This window comes from Drosophila takahashii, chromosome 3L (assembly GCF_030179915.1).
Source record: "Drosophila takahashii strain IR98-3 E-12201 chromosome 3L, DtakHiC1v2, whole genome shotgun sequence".
Taxonomy (NCBI): Eukaryota; Metazoa; Arthropoda; class Insecta; order Diptera; family Drosophilidae; genus Drosophila; species Drosophila takahashii.
In genome coordinates this window covers 1,013,176-1,027,012 of record NC_091680.1, presented here as the reverse complement: position 1 = coordinate 1,027,012, position 13,837 = coordinate 1,013,176, and the positions used below count along the sequence as shown (strand labels likewise).

Sequence of the window (13,837 nt, the reverse complement as noted above, 5' to 3'; positions counted from 1 at the left end):
CTTCCCACTTACCCAATAAAATAAATATTAACTTTAATAACTTCCTAGTTTAACAAGAGATATCCCAATCCAATAAAAACTTTATAGTGAAAAAAGAAGACATACTAGTAAGTTCTATAAAAAAGTAGTCAGCACTCCCAAGAATCTGAACCTAGGCACCATGCCAAACCAGCCGCCTTGGAGTCGTTGACAAATCGCGTTGGCAGCCAACAAGTCTATCAAAGCCTGACAACATTTGCATCTGGTTTGGGCCCCACTGCAGAGATAACTCGACTACATCAGGGGGCAACTAGCAACTTGCAACTTGGAGTCGAGTGGAGCCTCATGTGCCTGCTACCGAGTTCCGCGACGACAGGATGCATAAAATTTATGAAACAACGACGCCTTTTGCGCACATAATTAAATCAGACAAAGCGTAGCTCATGTAAATCCCGCCAGCCGGGTCCAGCCCATTTCATCCCAATCCCCATGCCCATAGCCATACCCATAACCATACTTATAACCCATCCCACAGCTTCAGAGACACCAGCCACATCGCCACCGGATGCTGAGCCAGAAATGCAGCTTGACTATTTTTAATTACCGGGCAACATCTGCTCCATCTCGAGCTCCAGCTGCCATCCAAAGTGGGGTGGCCTTCAGTGGTGGGCAGTGGGCGAATTTTTCATACAGGTGGGGCTATAAATGATAAGTATAAAAGGTATTTATGCTTAAAAAAATACCTAAAAAAATTTCAAAACCTTTTTAATAAATATAAAAATAATTTTAATCCTTTTAACTCTTGAACATTTTTAATGCCAGTAAACGATGTTATGATATTACTATATACTTAAGTTAATCATAAAAATTTCTATAAATATTTAAATATTCTTTAAAAATCATATGTATAAAATCTGTATTTATAATGGAAATATTGGTAACCTATATGTGGAAAAAATTTGGTACCTTGGCTAATTCCTTTACTGCTTGATATTTTCCAAATGTAAAAGCCAGTGGCATCGGCACTGTAATTGTTATGGTTTGTCATGGGTTTGCGGATGGGATGGGTTCAGATTGGGACTGGGGTTCGCTGACTGTTTACTGGGTACACTTAAAATAAAACTATAAATAAAATCAATAAACTTCTCTAAGACACCTAGCTGTCCATAAGCTTGTAGGGTAACTTTTTTATAGTAAAGAAAATTATTAAAAATTTTTAAATGATGTTTTTTCTATTTTTTAAAGTGTTTGTGGATCCCAAAAAAATTCTCTATAAAAGAAATATTTTCCTGGATTTATGCCCCATTTATTTTTTCAGTGTAGGCATGCCGCATGCGAATCAATTACATATTACAGCCGTCGCAGCGATTAACTGCAGTGACTTTAGAGAACTGTTCAACACTAACCTGTTCCCCGTTCGAGTCGATGCCGCTTTCATTAAAGTGCAAATTATGACTTGCCAGTTCCGCCAGGTGTTGTGCCCGCCTGGCCTATTTGTCTTGAGTGGCTTTGGCCCGGCTTGGCTGGGAAAGAGCCACCGGGGCGTTTGGTTTAAGGCCTAAGCCGCCGCCGCAAAGATGGGGCCCTGCCCTTTACGTATGAAGTTATCAACGCCATCGTCGCGGCAGCCACAGCTCCACATTATTTACCGCACTTGCAACATTAATTGCTACCTGCAGTTGCAAATGACTCGGAGGCATTTCTTCTCAGCTTGGAAGCTAAATATAGAAAAGATATCACTTATAAATAACAAAGTGAGCTAAGGGTTAACATTTATTAAAAATAGTTTATTTACTGGATTCAATCCCAATACTTAAAAAAAAAAAAGGCACATTACTTCATTATATTATCCTATTTTTGCCTATTTCACAACCTGGCTTGAAAAATGATGAATATCCCTTACAAATAAGAATATTCAATTAAGTTTTAATAACATTTGTTAAAAGTAATAACCAGAAATCAAAAGATAAATTACTTTATCTACATTCAACACAAATATTTTCTTTGGTTTCACATTAGTGGCATAAAACTGAAAATAAGACGTAACTTCGTTGCAATAACATTTTTGAAAATAATAACCAGAAATCAAAAGGTAAATTACATTTACTGGATTCAATCCAAGTACTTTTTTTGGATCAACTTAAAATGCATAAAACTGAACTTAAAAAGGGGTTAAGACTTCTTTACATTATCTTAAGTAAGCCTAATTTACAGCCTGGTTACAAAAAGGTTAATAATACTATTATTACTCTTCAAAGAGCAATTAGGAACAAAACGCGTCACATTTCCCTATCAAAATAAGTCTCCCTAAAATTACATGCACTTCATGCAGCGAATGTTTTCGATGAAGCAAAGAGTGCAGCCCTCGTGCTCTAGCACTTGCAGTTGAATATCCTCCTCGAGGTGTTTGTAGGCTATGTGCCAGCAACAGGAGCCGCTGCGCTTCATATTGATGATGCTGCATAGGAAGAGGAATGAAATTGATTAGGGAAATTAAACAATGAGCAAAAGAATAAGTAAATACCGGCACAAATACTTCATCACATCGTACAAGTGATTCAATTTGTCGCTCTTGATCATGTGCGAGATCTGCTGGTGGATCATATCCACGTCGGCTGGCCGGGGAATCTCCTCGCGACTGACCCATTCGTTCAGCAGGCTCTTGTAGCTGGAACCCATCAGCAAATTGGGCACTTCGTCCTTGGGACGAGAGATATACTCCAGAATGGCGGGATGCACGTGATTCGGCAGCTTATCGATGTACTCCGCCACAATTTCATCTGGTCGGATGCAGTGCTCCTTTGCCTTGCGCTTTTGCATTCGAGCCACAGCTGCCCGGGAGGTAGATGGCTTCAGATCGCTGGCGTTTAGGGGACTCAAGTCCGGTGAGCGGTTGCGTTTCATCATAGGAGGCGATGGGAGAGAAGGAAAACTAGGAGTTCCCGTTTTCCCAGCAGCATTTTCATCGACTTCCGCTATGCGCAGGTACTCATCCTTGTTGGCCAGCACCTCGAGGCGTATATCCTCCGGCAGCTGAGCCAGAATATCCTCATCGATCTCAGGTCCAAGGGGGATTATCTGAGCACTCGGCTTTACAGCATCCTTGCGAACTTTGCACTCGTTTAGCGATCTCTTTCCAGCGGCTGCAGTGAGCATGTTCATCACATTCCTGGGCTCCCTGGGCTTGACTTTCACTTCATCTACTGGTGGCTTGCTAAAAGCAAGTGGATCTGCAAGAGGTTGATCGTTTAGGGACTTCCTGCCCTTCAACATGGTCAACACATTTGGTTTAACTTCTACGGGGGCTTTCTCCACTACAGGTTTATCTAAAGGTAAATAACACAGGGTATTAGTATAATAAGTTCCCTAGGTTTGACTTTGATTCGACTACCTTTCTTCATCTCCGACATCTTGGAAAACATCTGCTTGAGGACGTTATCCTTTCGCACTTCGCTGGCATCCTCCAGCTTGGTTAAGTGAATGCCAATTCCACGCAGCTCGTGCGGCGGCAGATCGGCCTCTTTCATCAGGTTGAGGACCTGCGAGGTGATCACATTCACATCGTCCGTGGCATGTTTAATCAGTGAGGATTTGTTGATGGTATCGCAAACGCCGTGGCCCATGTACTTCGAAGTTTCGACGGGCGCTTCGGCGGCACGCACCATGATCTTTAGATTTATAGACTTGGTCTTGCGCTTGATCTCAACCAGACGCTTGGTCACCTCGTCGCTGAGCTGCCGCAGAAATTGTTCGCACTGGGTGGAGTTGGTGAAGCGAATGCCAAAGTTCATCTCAGCGGAGACCGTTTTGCGTTGCTAAAAGGGTTAAATTATTTAAAATAAATATAATCGAGAGAATGAAGATTTACCTGATCATAGGCCAAAGGACGATCATCGATGCCCCGGCAGTTCTGAAACAAATTCTGACCCAGCTTCTTGCCCAGCAGCGTTTCCAGCTTCTCCAGCGAAGTGTTCTGCACATCGCCGCAGTTTTGCAGCCCCGCCTGCTTGAGCTTGTGGCTCATGCTGCTGCCCACTCCGGGCAGGGATTCCACGGCCATGGACGCCATGTAGGCTAAAATATCTTGCTTGGAGTCCAGCAGGAACTGGCCGTTTGGCTTGGCCTCCTTGGTGGCCATGCGTGCCAGTAACCTAAAATCATATAGGTATTTATCATGTTTTATAGAAAAGGTTATCTAGTACCCACTTATTGGAAGCCACTCCCGCTGAGCAGGGACATCCCGTCTTGGCGAGTACCTCCTGCCTGAGATGCCCCACGAAGGCCATCACATCTAGCTTCAGTTCGTCCACCAGATCGGTTAGCTCCACGAACATCTCGTCGCAGCTCACAGCCTCTATATTCAGGGTGTACTGGGCCACAGTATCGTATAAACAGGAGGCCACCTCCTTGTAGCCCTCAAAGTCGTAAGGAATCGTCTTGAGCTCCGGACAGAGCTTCAGCGCCTGGCCCACGAACATGCCGTTGCGGATGCCCTTGGCCCGCGCCTCGTAGCTGCAGGAGGCGATCTCCGAGAGCGACATCTTCTTGTCGAAGCCCGAGCGCACCTTCTCCGCCTTGTCGCCGTCATGAAGCTGATGCTCGAAGCGCTGGGCAAAGAGCTCTAATTCAGCCTTTCTGTCCGCCTGCGGATGCACAGGCACATCGGTGGCTGCACTGCCTCCTTTGGAGTGGGTCACCGCAATGGGCAGGCCACGCAGCTCGGGGCGGGATCTCAAACCCACGGACACAAAGAAGCAGTCCATGTCGATGTGCATTACAAAGCGATCTGAGGACATTCGATGGGATTTCTGGAGGGATTTCAATAGCTCCCTCTTGGGAAAACCCTGGGAGCCATGATCCTGACGCAGCTGGCAGACATACTGCTTGAAACCCGCTCCCAGAGTGGCTATATGATGCAGCCGGGAGTTCTTGTAGAACTCGCTCAGAAAGTTGGGATCTGCGGCTGTGCGGGCTGTACTACTATTTGATGTATTTGATAGGTTGGTGATCTTCGTCTCGGACAAACTGGCCTCCTTTTCCGGCGACGGGGCCACCACCGCCTGCTGCAGCTCCTTGAGAATCCCGCCCAGCTCATCCTTCGCAGGATCCACCTCCATTTTGCTCTCATTTACACTGGTTTCTGCCTTCTTTCCAAAGTTTAGCCTGGGCTGCGAGGTCTTCTGGTTGGTAAACAGCAAATAGGGCTTGTAGTCCACGATCTTTCCCTTCGCCAGGCAGTCCACCACCCACTGGGCGCCGATGAACTTGCTGAGATTCATGTTCCTGACCTTCACGTCCGGCAGAACGGAGGCGATGGTGAAGGTCGTGTGGCTCCTCTCGTAGTGGTTTAAGGTGCCGCCGTGCACCATCATGATCCGCTTCAGTTCGTCCGCCGACGGATTGGTCAGGCCGTTCACAAAGATCGAGATTCCCTGGAAAAGGTCGGACTTGCGAAACGGGTCACTCGCGGCGGCGAACTGCTCCTCCAACTTGGACTTCTTCGCCTCGAAGTAGCCGCCCTGTAAAGGTGATTTTTCGAGTGTTATTGGATGTATTATATAGTTTAGAATTAGCCTTACCCATTCACTGAAGCCATTATCTTCGTCGCGGGCCATTATTAAAGTTTTTAAACCATAAAATTCAATTTCACCAATTCTATGCCGCTCAGCTGTCAGCTGTCACTTTTGGCGCCAATCTGGCAACTCTGTAGTGGCAAGGTCGAACTTTAAATGTTTCAAGGGGGGTTTATTTATTAAGGAAATTATAATTACAAATAAATAAATTTTTAATTAAGGAATAATATTTAATTGATTAGAACCATCTAAATTACACAATAAACATTCAACCCCTTTTTGACTACGCCCTTGTCTCTTACCACAGCTGATTGACACTTTGCCGTTTTGCAACACTTTCGATTGTTTTTTATATCGATATCCGCATTGTATATTATTTTGTTTATTTCTACAAGTTTTTTGCAAAATGTGGAAATACGGGCAAAACCAAGGCAACCAAGGCGGCGGTGGCTACCCGTTCCCGCAGCAGATGCAACAGCAGCAGCAGCAGATGATGCAGCAGCAGCAAATGGGCATGATGGGCGGCCCGGGCGGCATGCAGATGAATCCGCAGGTTCCCCAAGGAGGACCCGGCAATCTGATGCCCGGGATGTCGCCGCAGCACCAAATGCAACAGCAGCAGATGATGCAGCAGCAGCAACAGATGATAATGCCGCAGCAGGGAGTTGGAGGCGTGGGAATGGGCGTGGGCATGGGAGGAGGAGGAGGGGTGATGCCCCAGCAGCAGCAGCAACCGCAACAGCAAAACCTTCCCCAGCAACAGCAGAACATTCCCCAACAGCAACTCAATCCCGTGGGCGGCGGAATCCCACCTGGCGGAGGCGGCGGCGGCGCAGGCACCAACAACATGCTCGCCATCTCCCAGCAGAATCCCCACAAGGAGATCAACATCGTGCAGCTGTCCCGCTTGGGCCAGGAAACCGTCCAGGACATCGCCTCGCGCTTCCAGGAGGTCTTCGCCTCGCTCAAGAACATCCAGCCCACCTCGCACCGGGACAACAACACCGAGAAGAAGGTGCAGGAGTACTTCCGCACCATCCGGCTGCTCTTCAAGCGGGTGCGCATCATCTACGAGAAGTGCAACGACGCGGGCATGGACTACATGAGCGCCGAGAGCCTGATTCCCTACAGGGATGAGCCGGAGCCGCGGATCGAGCCCTCGCAGTGCGACGAGTACCGCAAGGTCCTGCAGGAGAACCACGAACTCATCGAGACCGTCAAGTTGAAGAACAGGCAGCTTAGGGAGATTATCGACAGGACTCGCATCATCATCTGGGAGATCAACACCATGCTGGCCATGCGGCGGTCTTAGGCTTATAGGTTCTACTTAGATATGGTGTTAAGAATTAAATAAAAATACAAAACATTGCCAGCAAGGAATCGAAAGGGTTTTAATTGGGCTTTGCTATGGAATTTTTGTAACAGGTCGAAGATTTTTAATTCTTTTTTAATTTTCCCTTAATAACAAATATGAAAAAATTAAATACATGATCCTAAGTCAACTTCTTATCAGTTCCGACTAGAAATAAATGTGCCAAATTCTTATCAATCCTAAACAAATATTCAAAATATTTGAAAAATCTTTATTATCACCACAAGTTGCTCTCTCTTCTGCTATAAATACGAAGCTTTTTTCAGCGTTAGCTCATTCTAGTTTCGGAACTATGCAGTTGCTGGTGAGACTAACCGATAATTCAAGTGATTATCAATACTAACTTAAATTCCTTTTTATAGTCATTTTTAGTGCTTATCTTAGTGGCTGTCCATCTGGGGACAGCATATCCTACTTACTACGACGACTCTTATGAGGACGACGACGACCAGAGACTATGGCGTGGCTGGCTTTGCCGTTGGCCGGGGTCAACGATCAGAGATCACTTCAGATCTTCCAGTGAACGGCCAGGAGAATGAGAGCAGAAACACAGACCCAATAACAGAGGGCCCCTAATCCGGCTCTCTGGATTCGGTACCCGAAAATATAACGCATATACAAGGTGTAAAAATAAATTGTTTGAGAAATCTAAGCTTCTGAGTTCAGTTGTTTTAATGGGTTCTAGAAACCTTACTTAACACAATTTCCTACTGATATAATGTCCCCTATTTGACCTGGTCGTTGGGGTTAGATAGAAGTAATTAAACGCAGAATAATATTTGATGCTCAAATGTCTTATCATTTCCTATTTCAGATGAATAAAACATATAACAAATTCTTATCACTTTGCACTTAATGCTCAATAATTCCCAAAAAACATCTTTATCGCTCTCCGATTCGCCTATAAATACGAACCTTATTCCAGAGATAATTCATACACGTTTGGAAACTGAATTTACGATGAAGCTGCTGGTAAGTTAAACAGATCCTACAGGATGTCATCAATATTAACTGGAAAATATTTTTGCAGGTATGCTTTGTGTTGGTCTTGGTGGCTGTCTATCTGGGGAGAGCAAGTCCTTTTTACAACTGCGACTCTTATGAGGACGACGACGACTATTTCCGCTATAGGGCTCGCTGCAGCCCATGGGATGCCTGGCGTTTCCGTTGGCCAAAATAACCTGAAACGGGTTAGGGCAAGAGAATGAGGGCAGGAGCTCAGACCCAATAACAGAAGGCCCCCCAATCCGTCTCTCTGGATTCGGTACCCGAAAAGAAGCAGAAGAAGCCGGATACCACAGCAATTTTGAAAAAATATACCTTCGTTATAACGCATATATGTACAATGTGTAAAAATAAAATGTTTCAGAAATCTAAGCTTCTAAGTTCAGTTGTTTTAATGGGTTCAAGAAACCTTACTTAACCTAATTTCCTATTGATATAATTACCCCTATTTGACCTGGTCATTGGGGTTAGAACATAGAAATAAAAAACACAGATTGATATTTAAGGTATTTATGCTCAAATGTCTTATTATAAATTCTTATCACTTCGCATTTACTGTACAACAATAAAAACAAAATTTAATAAATTGTTTTAAAAATCTAAGCTTTTGGTTTTTATATTTTATGGGCTGTAACTTTCCAAGTTAGGTTTATAATTTAAATCTGTCCCTAAGACATCTCCCTAATATAAAATTATTAGTAATAATTGTAATGCATAAATTATTCCGAATAAAATAAATAATACAGTTTCATCTGGGTTATTTAAATTCAAGAAGTGCGCAAAACGGTTCGATAATAATCGCATCTCTTCTCAGAACTATCGACTATAATCAATCGATAAACGGCTGCCAGGAAGAAGCAGAGTTTGTTGTGGGCGACAGAGATTTTTATACCGAATTTACCAGTTGAAAAGGAATTAATTTAGCAAATCAGTTAATCAAAACATCCGCAAAGATGGCGAAAATGGCATTTCAGCACCAGGCCGGCACGGCGATGGAATGTTTGAGCGTGAGTGGCGAATGAATTAAACCTGGCTCACACGCACACCGTCGCAGTGCGTGTGTATTGGTGAAATTGGGTCGCTGGAGCAAAAAAAAAATAAGAGCCACTTTCATATTTGAACAATAGATTTACGCGACCTTTTACTATCCCCCAGATTCCCATCACGCTGCACAAGGAGAAGGACTACGACCAGGAGGGACGCGAGATCCTCAAGTGCGGCTTCAAGATCGGCGGAGGAATCGACCAGGACTACAAAAAGAGTCCACAGGGATACACGGATTATGTGAGATGCTAGGGAAATTACACTTGGGGAAAAATACTATTGGGAACCTAATTCTTCACTTAGAAAAAGGGCTTTAGTTAAAACGTATTTTTTAAATATTTTTTTTTTAAGCTCAGTAGTTCTTAAATTTTTCAAACTAAAAATTACTAATAAGGTGTCTAAAAGCGCAGATTAATTATTTATTTTAATTTAAACGGAGCTAGGGAAACTACACTGGCAGAAAATACTATTGGAAACATAGTTCTTGACTTAAAAAAGAGAGTTTTAGTTTAAAAGTTTATTTTTAATATTTTTTTATTTATCTCAGTTATTAGTTGTTTAATTCTCAACCAATTTTTTCTGTTAGCACTCTAAATTAAATTAAAAAATTAGTAATTAGGTTTGTAAAAACGCAGATTAATTTTAAAACTATTAATTTTTTATTGTTTTTCCGTGAAAGAATACTAAATTCCTAAGATTTTTAAATTGTTTTCTCGAAAACTCTTCTATTTTTATGAGAATTTTGTACTACCCTTGCTATCCCCTTAAAACTCCTCACTTTATTAATGTGTTTCCCTTCAAAATACAGGGCATCTATGTGACCGAAGTGCACGAGGGCAGTCCCGCCGCTCGAGCAGGCCTACGGATCCACGATAAAATCCTCCAGTGCAACGGCTACGACTTCACCATGGTCACCCACAAAAAGGCCGTGAGCTACATCCGGAAAAACCCCATACTCAACATGTTGGTGGCCCGCAAGGGCGTCACCTCCACATAAGTGGACTCCGGAGCAGGACATCCAGTCTCCAGTATTGAAGCGGCATTTAAACTAACCCTCCACCGCCTCTCTCGGCCAAGGATCTCTCTGCCCCTGCAACCTATCCGACTACCTAGATATACCGTATTATATATATATTATACACATAACTTATGCATATCGCACACTCGTATGTAGCCAGCCGAAAATGTAGCACCTAGTAATGCTTCTTGTGGACTTCGATTTCGATTTCTTTGCTCCTCCATTGCTCCATCACTTGTTGAACGAATCGCCAAGCGCCCGAGCGCAAAACAGATTGCCAAATACCGATATAAACAAACAGTTCCACTAACCGCAGACGCAGACTCGAATATGTAAACAATTTTGTACTTTTATATGTGCAGACCATTCCAAAAAGAACAAACCGAAGCAAATGACGAAACATAGATACATTCATAGTACGTACTTGTGATAAATGACTTTAACTGTGCAGATATGTGCGAAGAAGGCGCATCACTTAAGTTTTAAATTGAGTTTTTAATGTTGAATTGCATTTGAATAAATGTTTGCTAAATAAATGTGCGATTACTCATTATGGATTACCCAATTCTGATTAAAATCTGACTTGTTATGTTTACTGCGGGGCTAAAAATGCCCTATTACCCACCTTGGCAGCGACCTTAATTACGCGATTGCGGCAGCCAGCGGTCACCAAAAACAGCGTAAACAGACGGAAAAGTTACATGACAACAGCGAAAAGCCTTTTTTAATTACAAAGTACTTTGGATTTACATACACACACGGGCACACATCGAAAAAAGAGGGGAAAGGGGGATAATACACGAAATTTGTAAACAAATATACACAACTAGAGGCAAATAGAAGTTGCTACCTGACGATGCAGTAGCTCAGGAACTACTTGTTGGCATAGCCATTGGGGTTTTGGCTCTGCCAGCGCCACGTGTCCTCGCACATCTTGTCGATGCCGCGCACGGCCTTCCAGCCGAGCTTCTGGTCCGCCAGCGAGGCGTCCGCGTAGCAGGTGGCCACGTCCCCGGAGCGCCGGTCCACCAGCGTGTAGTTGACCTTCTTGCCAGAGGCCTTTTCGAACGCCTTCACCATATCGAGCACCGAGTAGCCCACGCCGGTGCCCAGATTGTACGCGAAGAAGCCCGTCTCCGCGATGTTGCGCAGCTTGTCCAGCGCCTTCACATGGCCCTCGGCCAGGTCCACGATGTGGATGTAGTCGCGCACGCCGGTGCCGTCGTGCGTGGGAAAGTCGCTGCCGTAGACGCTCAGGCTGGGACGGCGGCCCACTGCCACCTGGGCGATGTAGGGCATCAGGTTGTTGGGCTCGCCGTTGGGGTCCTCGCCAATCCGCCCGCTGATGTGGGCGCCCACGGGGTTGAAGTAGCGCAGCGAGACGACAGCCCAGCGCTAAAAGAGATATTACTTTAGTAAATATAATTACAGATCAGAAATCACTACCCCACCTTGTCCGACTTGCACAGATCCTTGAGAATCTCCTCTGTAAAGTATTTGGTCTTACCGTACGGCGATGTGCAGTTGCCCGTCTGGTGCTCCTCGGTCACGGGCAGGAACTTGGGCTCGCCGTAGACAGTGGCACTGGAGCTATACACGAACTTGAACACGTTGTTGTCGGCCATGGCCTCTAGGAGGACATTGGTGCCGGTCATGTTGTTGTGGTAGTACTGCAGTGGAATGCGGCAGGACTCGCCGACGGCCTTCAAAGCGGCAAAGTGGGCCACCATGTCGATTTTGTGCTGTAAAAAATATATACAAAATTAATTATTAATCAAAATATCTTTTTTAGATTTTTATGTCAATCCGTTCTGGGTGAAATTCGCTACTGACCGTTTTTTAGAGAGCCAATTTTATAATAGTTTAGATTAACATTTTTATGGTCAACAGCCAAATAAAGGTTATTAAAAAGCAAACAAATACTTTATATATAGCTGATTTAATGCTGATTAGCAGGAATGGCAAAATCTATTTAGTAATCAGCAAGTGACGTCCAAACTGTTGGTTTAAAAATATTAAAAACATAAGCTTTGTCTAGTCAAAGCTCACATTTCATGGTTGTTTGGGCAATAACAGGCTTTTTCGTGGCTTCAGTGAGCATAAATAAACCTTTTTGTGGATAGAAAACTGCAGTAAAAGCGAAAACCTGCCTAGAGCAGCAGATTCTTACGACAATCGGTACATGTAAACATGGTAATCTATCTCTTTGACCTCCCAATCTTCTGAAGTGCATCGTACGTGCCATTATTTGGATGCCAGCGCACCAAGTCGATTGGGTCTACCATTCAGGGTCGATTAGCTGAGTTCGTCGGAAGTGCCCGACCACTTGAGCAAACAAACGAGAAAAAGCTGATAGCGCGCATGCCAGATAAGGCTGATTGAATGGTGTGGTATCCAGTTGGCATATGTAGTATGTTATGTAGAACTAGAACTGCTGACGTGCCCACAGAAAAAAAAACGATATGAAATAAGGTTATTTCTACCTTATTTCATATCAACATGATATTTTATCATATCAAAACAAATACCAAATTTAGTATTTTTGAGGAAATAAGTACCAAAATGATATGAATAACTTGAACTTGACTTTAAAAATATCAAATTGACCAATACCAATTTTTTTTCTGTGCCTAGTATTCGTATCTCACCTCCTGGAAAACGGAGCGCACTTGCTCCCGGTCCGTAATGTCCACCCTATAAAAGTGGACCTTCTTCCCGGTGATTTCCTGCACCCTGCTGAGAGCTTCCGGTAGCTTCGCTCCACTGCTGTAGGCGTTGCACAGGTTGTCCACGCAGATGACGTTGTAGCCCGCGTTGAGCATCTCCAGAACCGTGTGGGAACCAATGTAGCCGGCTCCTCCGGTAACCAAAACGGTGGGTGGGGCCATCCTACAGAGAAAAACCACAAAATTAGGCCACACGAGCGCGGAATTCTCATTGACGTCACCAAAAACGCGAAACTCACCTGTTTTACAGGTGATTAACGACGAGATGCCCCGTTTAGTGATTCAGTTTGGCTAGACGAGCGAGGCGGGTGCCCTTGAAAGTTGAGAGATTCGGATTCCGAAGCCCAAAACTTGGATCTTGATGGGATTGCAGATGGAGATGAGATGAAGATGCCAAAGATCGCTGACCGTCGAGTGTTAACGCTTCCTAACCTGTTTTTTCGCACGTCTGTTTTGATCCGCGGTCGCTTGCCAAGTGAGCGCTTTTGAGAGCCCACATAGCCTATTTAACTCGGTTCTCCGGAATCTTCGTTCTCCGAATGCCTGCTTCTTATCAGTTTCTGGAGTGTCGCGCTCCCTTGAGTGCTAACTGCCGGCTGACTTGCTCTGTGGACTGCGGGGGTCACCCTCGATGTGCATCCTTATCGCTAATGACCTTTGGCTGTGTTTTCCATGCGAATTTCAGGTTTATTTTATGCAATTTTCAAGGGAACTTCTCTCTTCTGCTTCTTCTTGCACCGCTTTGTTTTGGTATTTTTGGTGGTATATAAATACCGGAAAATCCCTGCGAAATCGAATATCGATTACTTACCTTACTTTATTGGTGTTATCGATAGTTATGTTAAATTTAACATTACATTACATGTAGAGTAGATTACATTACATTGACTTTTTAACGGAAAATTTATTTAAACTTGCATTTCGAATTCTAATTTACTCTAAGCTGTTACAAATAATAGTGACCAAGCTTTTTGGTGACCCAAATTCCTTTCGAATTCCTAATGATAAGCGGAAGTGCATGTGCTCAATACGCCACGAAAAAAAAAGACCACATTTCATTTACAACTTAATTAAGAATGTATTTGCGCAGCAGCGAATCTCTCAATGAAATGCGCCTGCT

At 44.1% G+C, this 13,837-nt stretch overlaps 4 protein-coding genes across 4 annotated transcripts; 2 read left to right on the top strand and 2 right to left on the bottom strand.

Moving 5' to 3' along the window:
- Positions 1 to 1,745: 1,745 nt before the first annotated feature.
- On the bottom strand, positions 1,746 to 5,667 carry Rev1 (Rev1 DNA directed polymerase). The gene is made up of 6 exons (XM_070215326.1): positions 5,559 to 5,667; positions 4,186 to 5,498; positions 3,848 to 4,130; positions 3,371 to 3,794; positions 2,504 to 3,305; positions 1,746 to 2,437 (listed from the first exon to the last, which is right to left on the bottom strand). Exons 1-6 carry the CDS (start codon positions 5,592 to 5,594, stop codon positions 2,293 to 2,295), a joined length of 3,003 nt encoding a protein of 1,000 aa, XP_070071427.1. The 5' UTR covers positions 5,595 to 5,667; the 3' UTR covers positions 1,746 to 2,292.
- Positions 5,668 to 5,893: 226 nt separating this feature from the next.
- On the top strand, positions 5,894 to 6,930 carry MED30 (Mediator complex subunit 30). The gene has a single exon (XM_017155807.3). The coding sequence runs from the start codon at positions 5,959 to 5,961 to the stop codon at positions 6,862 to 6,864; it is 906 nt and encodes a 301-aa protein (XP_017011296.2). The 5' UTR covers positions 5,894 to 5,958; the 3' UTR covers positions 6,865 to 6,930.
- A 1,842-nt stretch (positions 6,931 to 8,772) lies between these two features.
- Positions 8,773 to 10,551, top strand: LOC108067026 (tax1-binding protein 3 homolog). Its single transcript, XM_017155847.3, has 3 exons — positions 8,773 to 8,936; positions 9,085 to 9,213; positions 9,782 to 10,551. The coding sequence occupies exons 1-3, from the start codon at positions 8,883 to 8,885 to the stop codon at positions 9,968 to 9,970; spliced, it is 372 nt and encodes a 123-aa protein (XP_017011336.1). The 5' UTR covers positions 8,773 to 8,882; the 3' UTR covers positions 9,971 to 10,551.
- Positions 10,552 to 10,688: 137 nt separating this feature from the next.
- Gale (UDP-galactose 4'-epimerase) lies at positions 10,689 to 13,457 on the bottom strand. Its single transcript, XM_017155846.3, has 4 exons — positions 12,957 to 13,457; positions 12,640 to 12,880; positions 11,443 to 11,733; positions 10,689 to 11,386 (listed from the first exon to the last, which is right to left on the bottom strand). The coding sequence occupies exons 2-4, from the start codon at positions 12,877 to 12,879 to the stop codon at positions 10,865 to 10,867; spliced, it is 1,053 nt and encodes a 350-aa protein (XP_017011335.1). The 5' UTR covers position 12,880; positions 12,957 to 13,457; the 3' UTR covers positions 10,689 to 10,864.
- Positions 13,458 to 13,837: the final 380 nt, after the last annotated feature.

Coding starts and splice junctions, on each gene's coding strand:
- Rev1 (XM_070215326.1), bottom strand. CDS start 5,594: ATGGCCCGCGACGAAGATAATGGCTTCAGTGAATGG. Junction 3,306..3,370: donor GATGTCGGAGATGAAGAAAG/GTAGTCGAATCA, acceptor ATTTACCTTTAG/ATAAACCTGTAGTGGAGAAA. Junction 2,438..2,503: donor GTGATGAAGTATTTGTGCCG/GTATTTACTTAT, acceptor CTTCCTATGCAG/CATCATCAATATGAAGCGCA.
- LOC108067026 (XM_017155847.3), top strand. CDS start 8,883: ATGGCGAAAATGGCATTTCAGCACCAGGCCGGCACGGCGATGGAATGT. Junction 8,937..9,084: donor CGGCGATGGAATGTTTGAGC/GTGAGTGGCGAA, acceptor ACTATCCCCCAG/ATTCCCATCACGCTGCACAA. Junction 9,214..9,781: donor CACAGGGATACACGGATTAT/GTGAGATGCTAG, acceptor TTCAAAATACAG/GGCATCTATGTGACCGAAGT.
- Gale (XM_017155846.3), bottom strand. CDS start 12,879: ATGGCCCCACCCACCGTTTTGGTTACCGGAGGAGCCGGCTACATTGGT. Junction 11,734..12,639: donor TGCGCTCCGTTTTCCAGGAG/GTGAGATACGAA, acceptor TATTTTTTACAG/CACAAAATCGACATGGTGGC. Junction 11,387..11,442: donor ATCTGTGCAAGTCGGACAAG/GTGGGGTAGTGA, acceptor TATCTCTTTTAG/CGCTGGGCTGTCGTCTCGCT.
- MED30 (XM_017155807.3), top strand. CDS start 5,959: ATGTGGAAATACGGGCAAAACCAAGGCAACCAAGGCGGCGGTGGCTAC.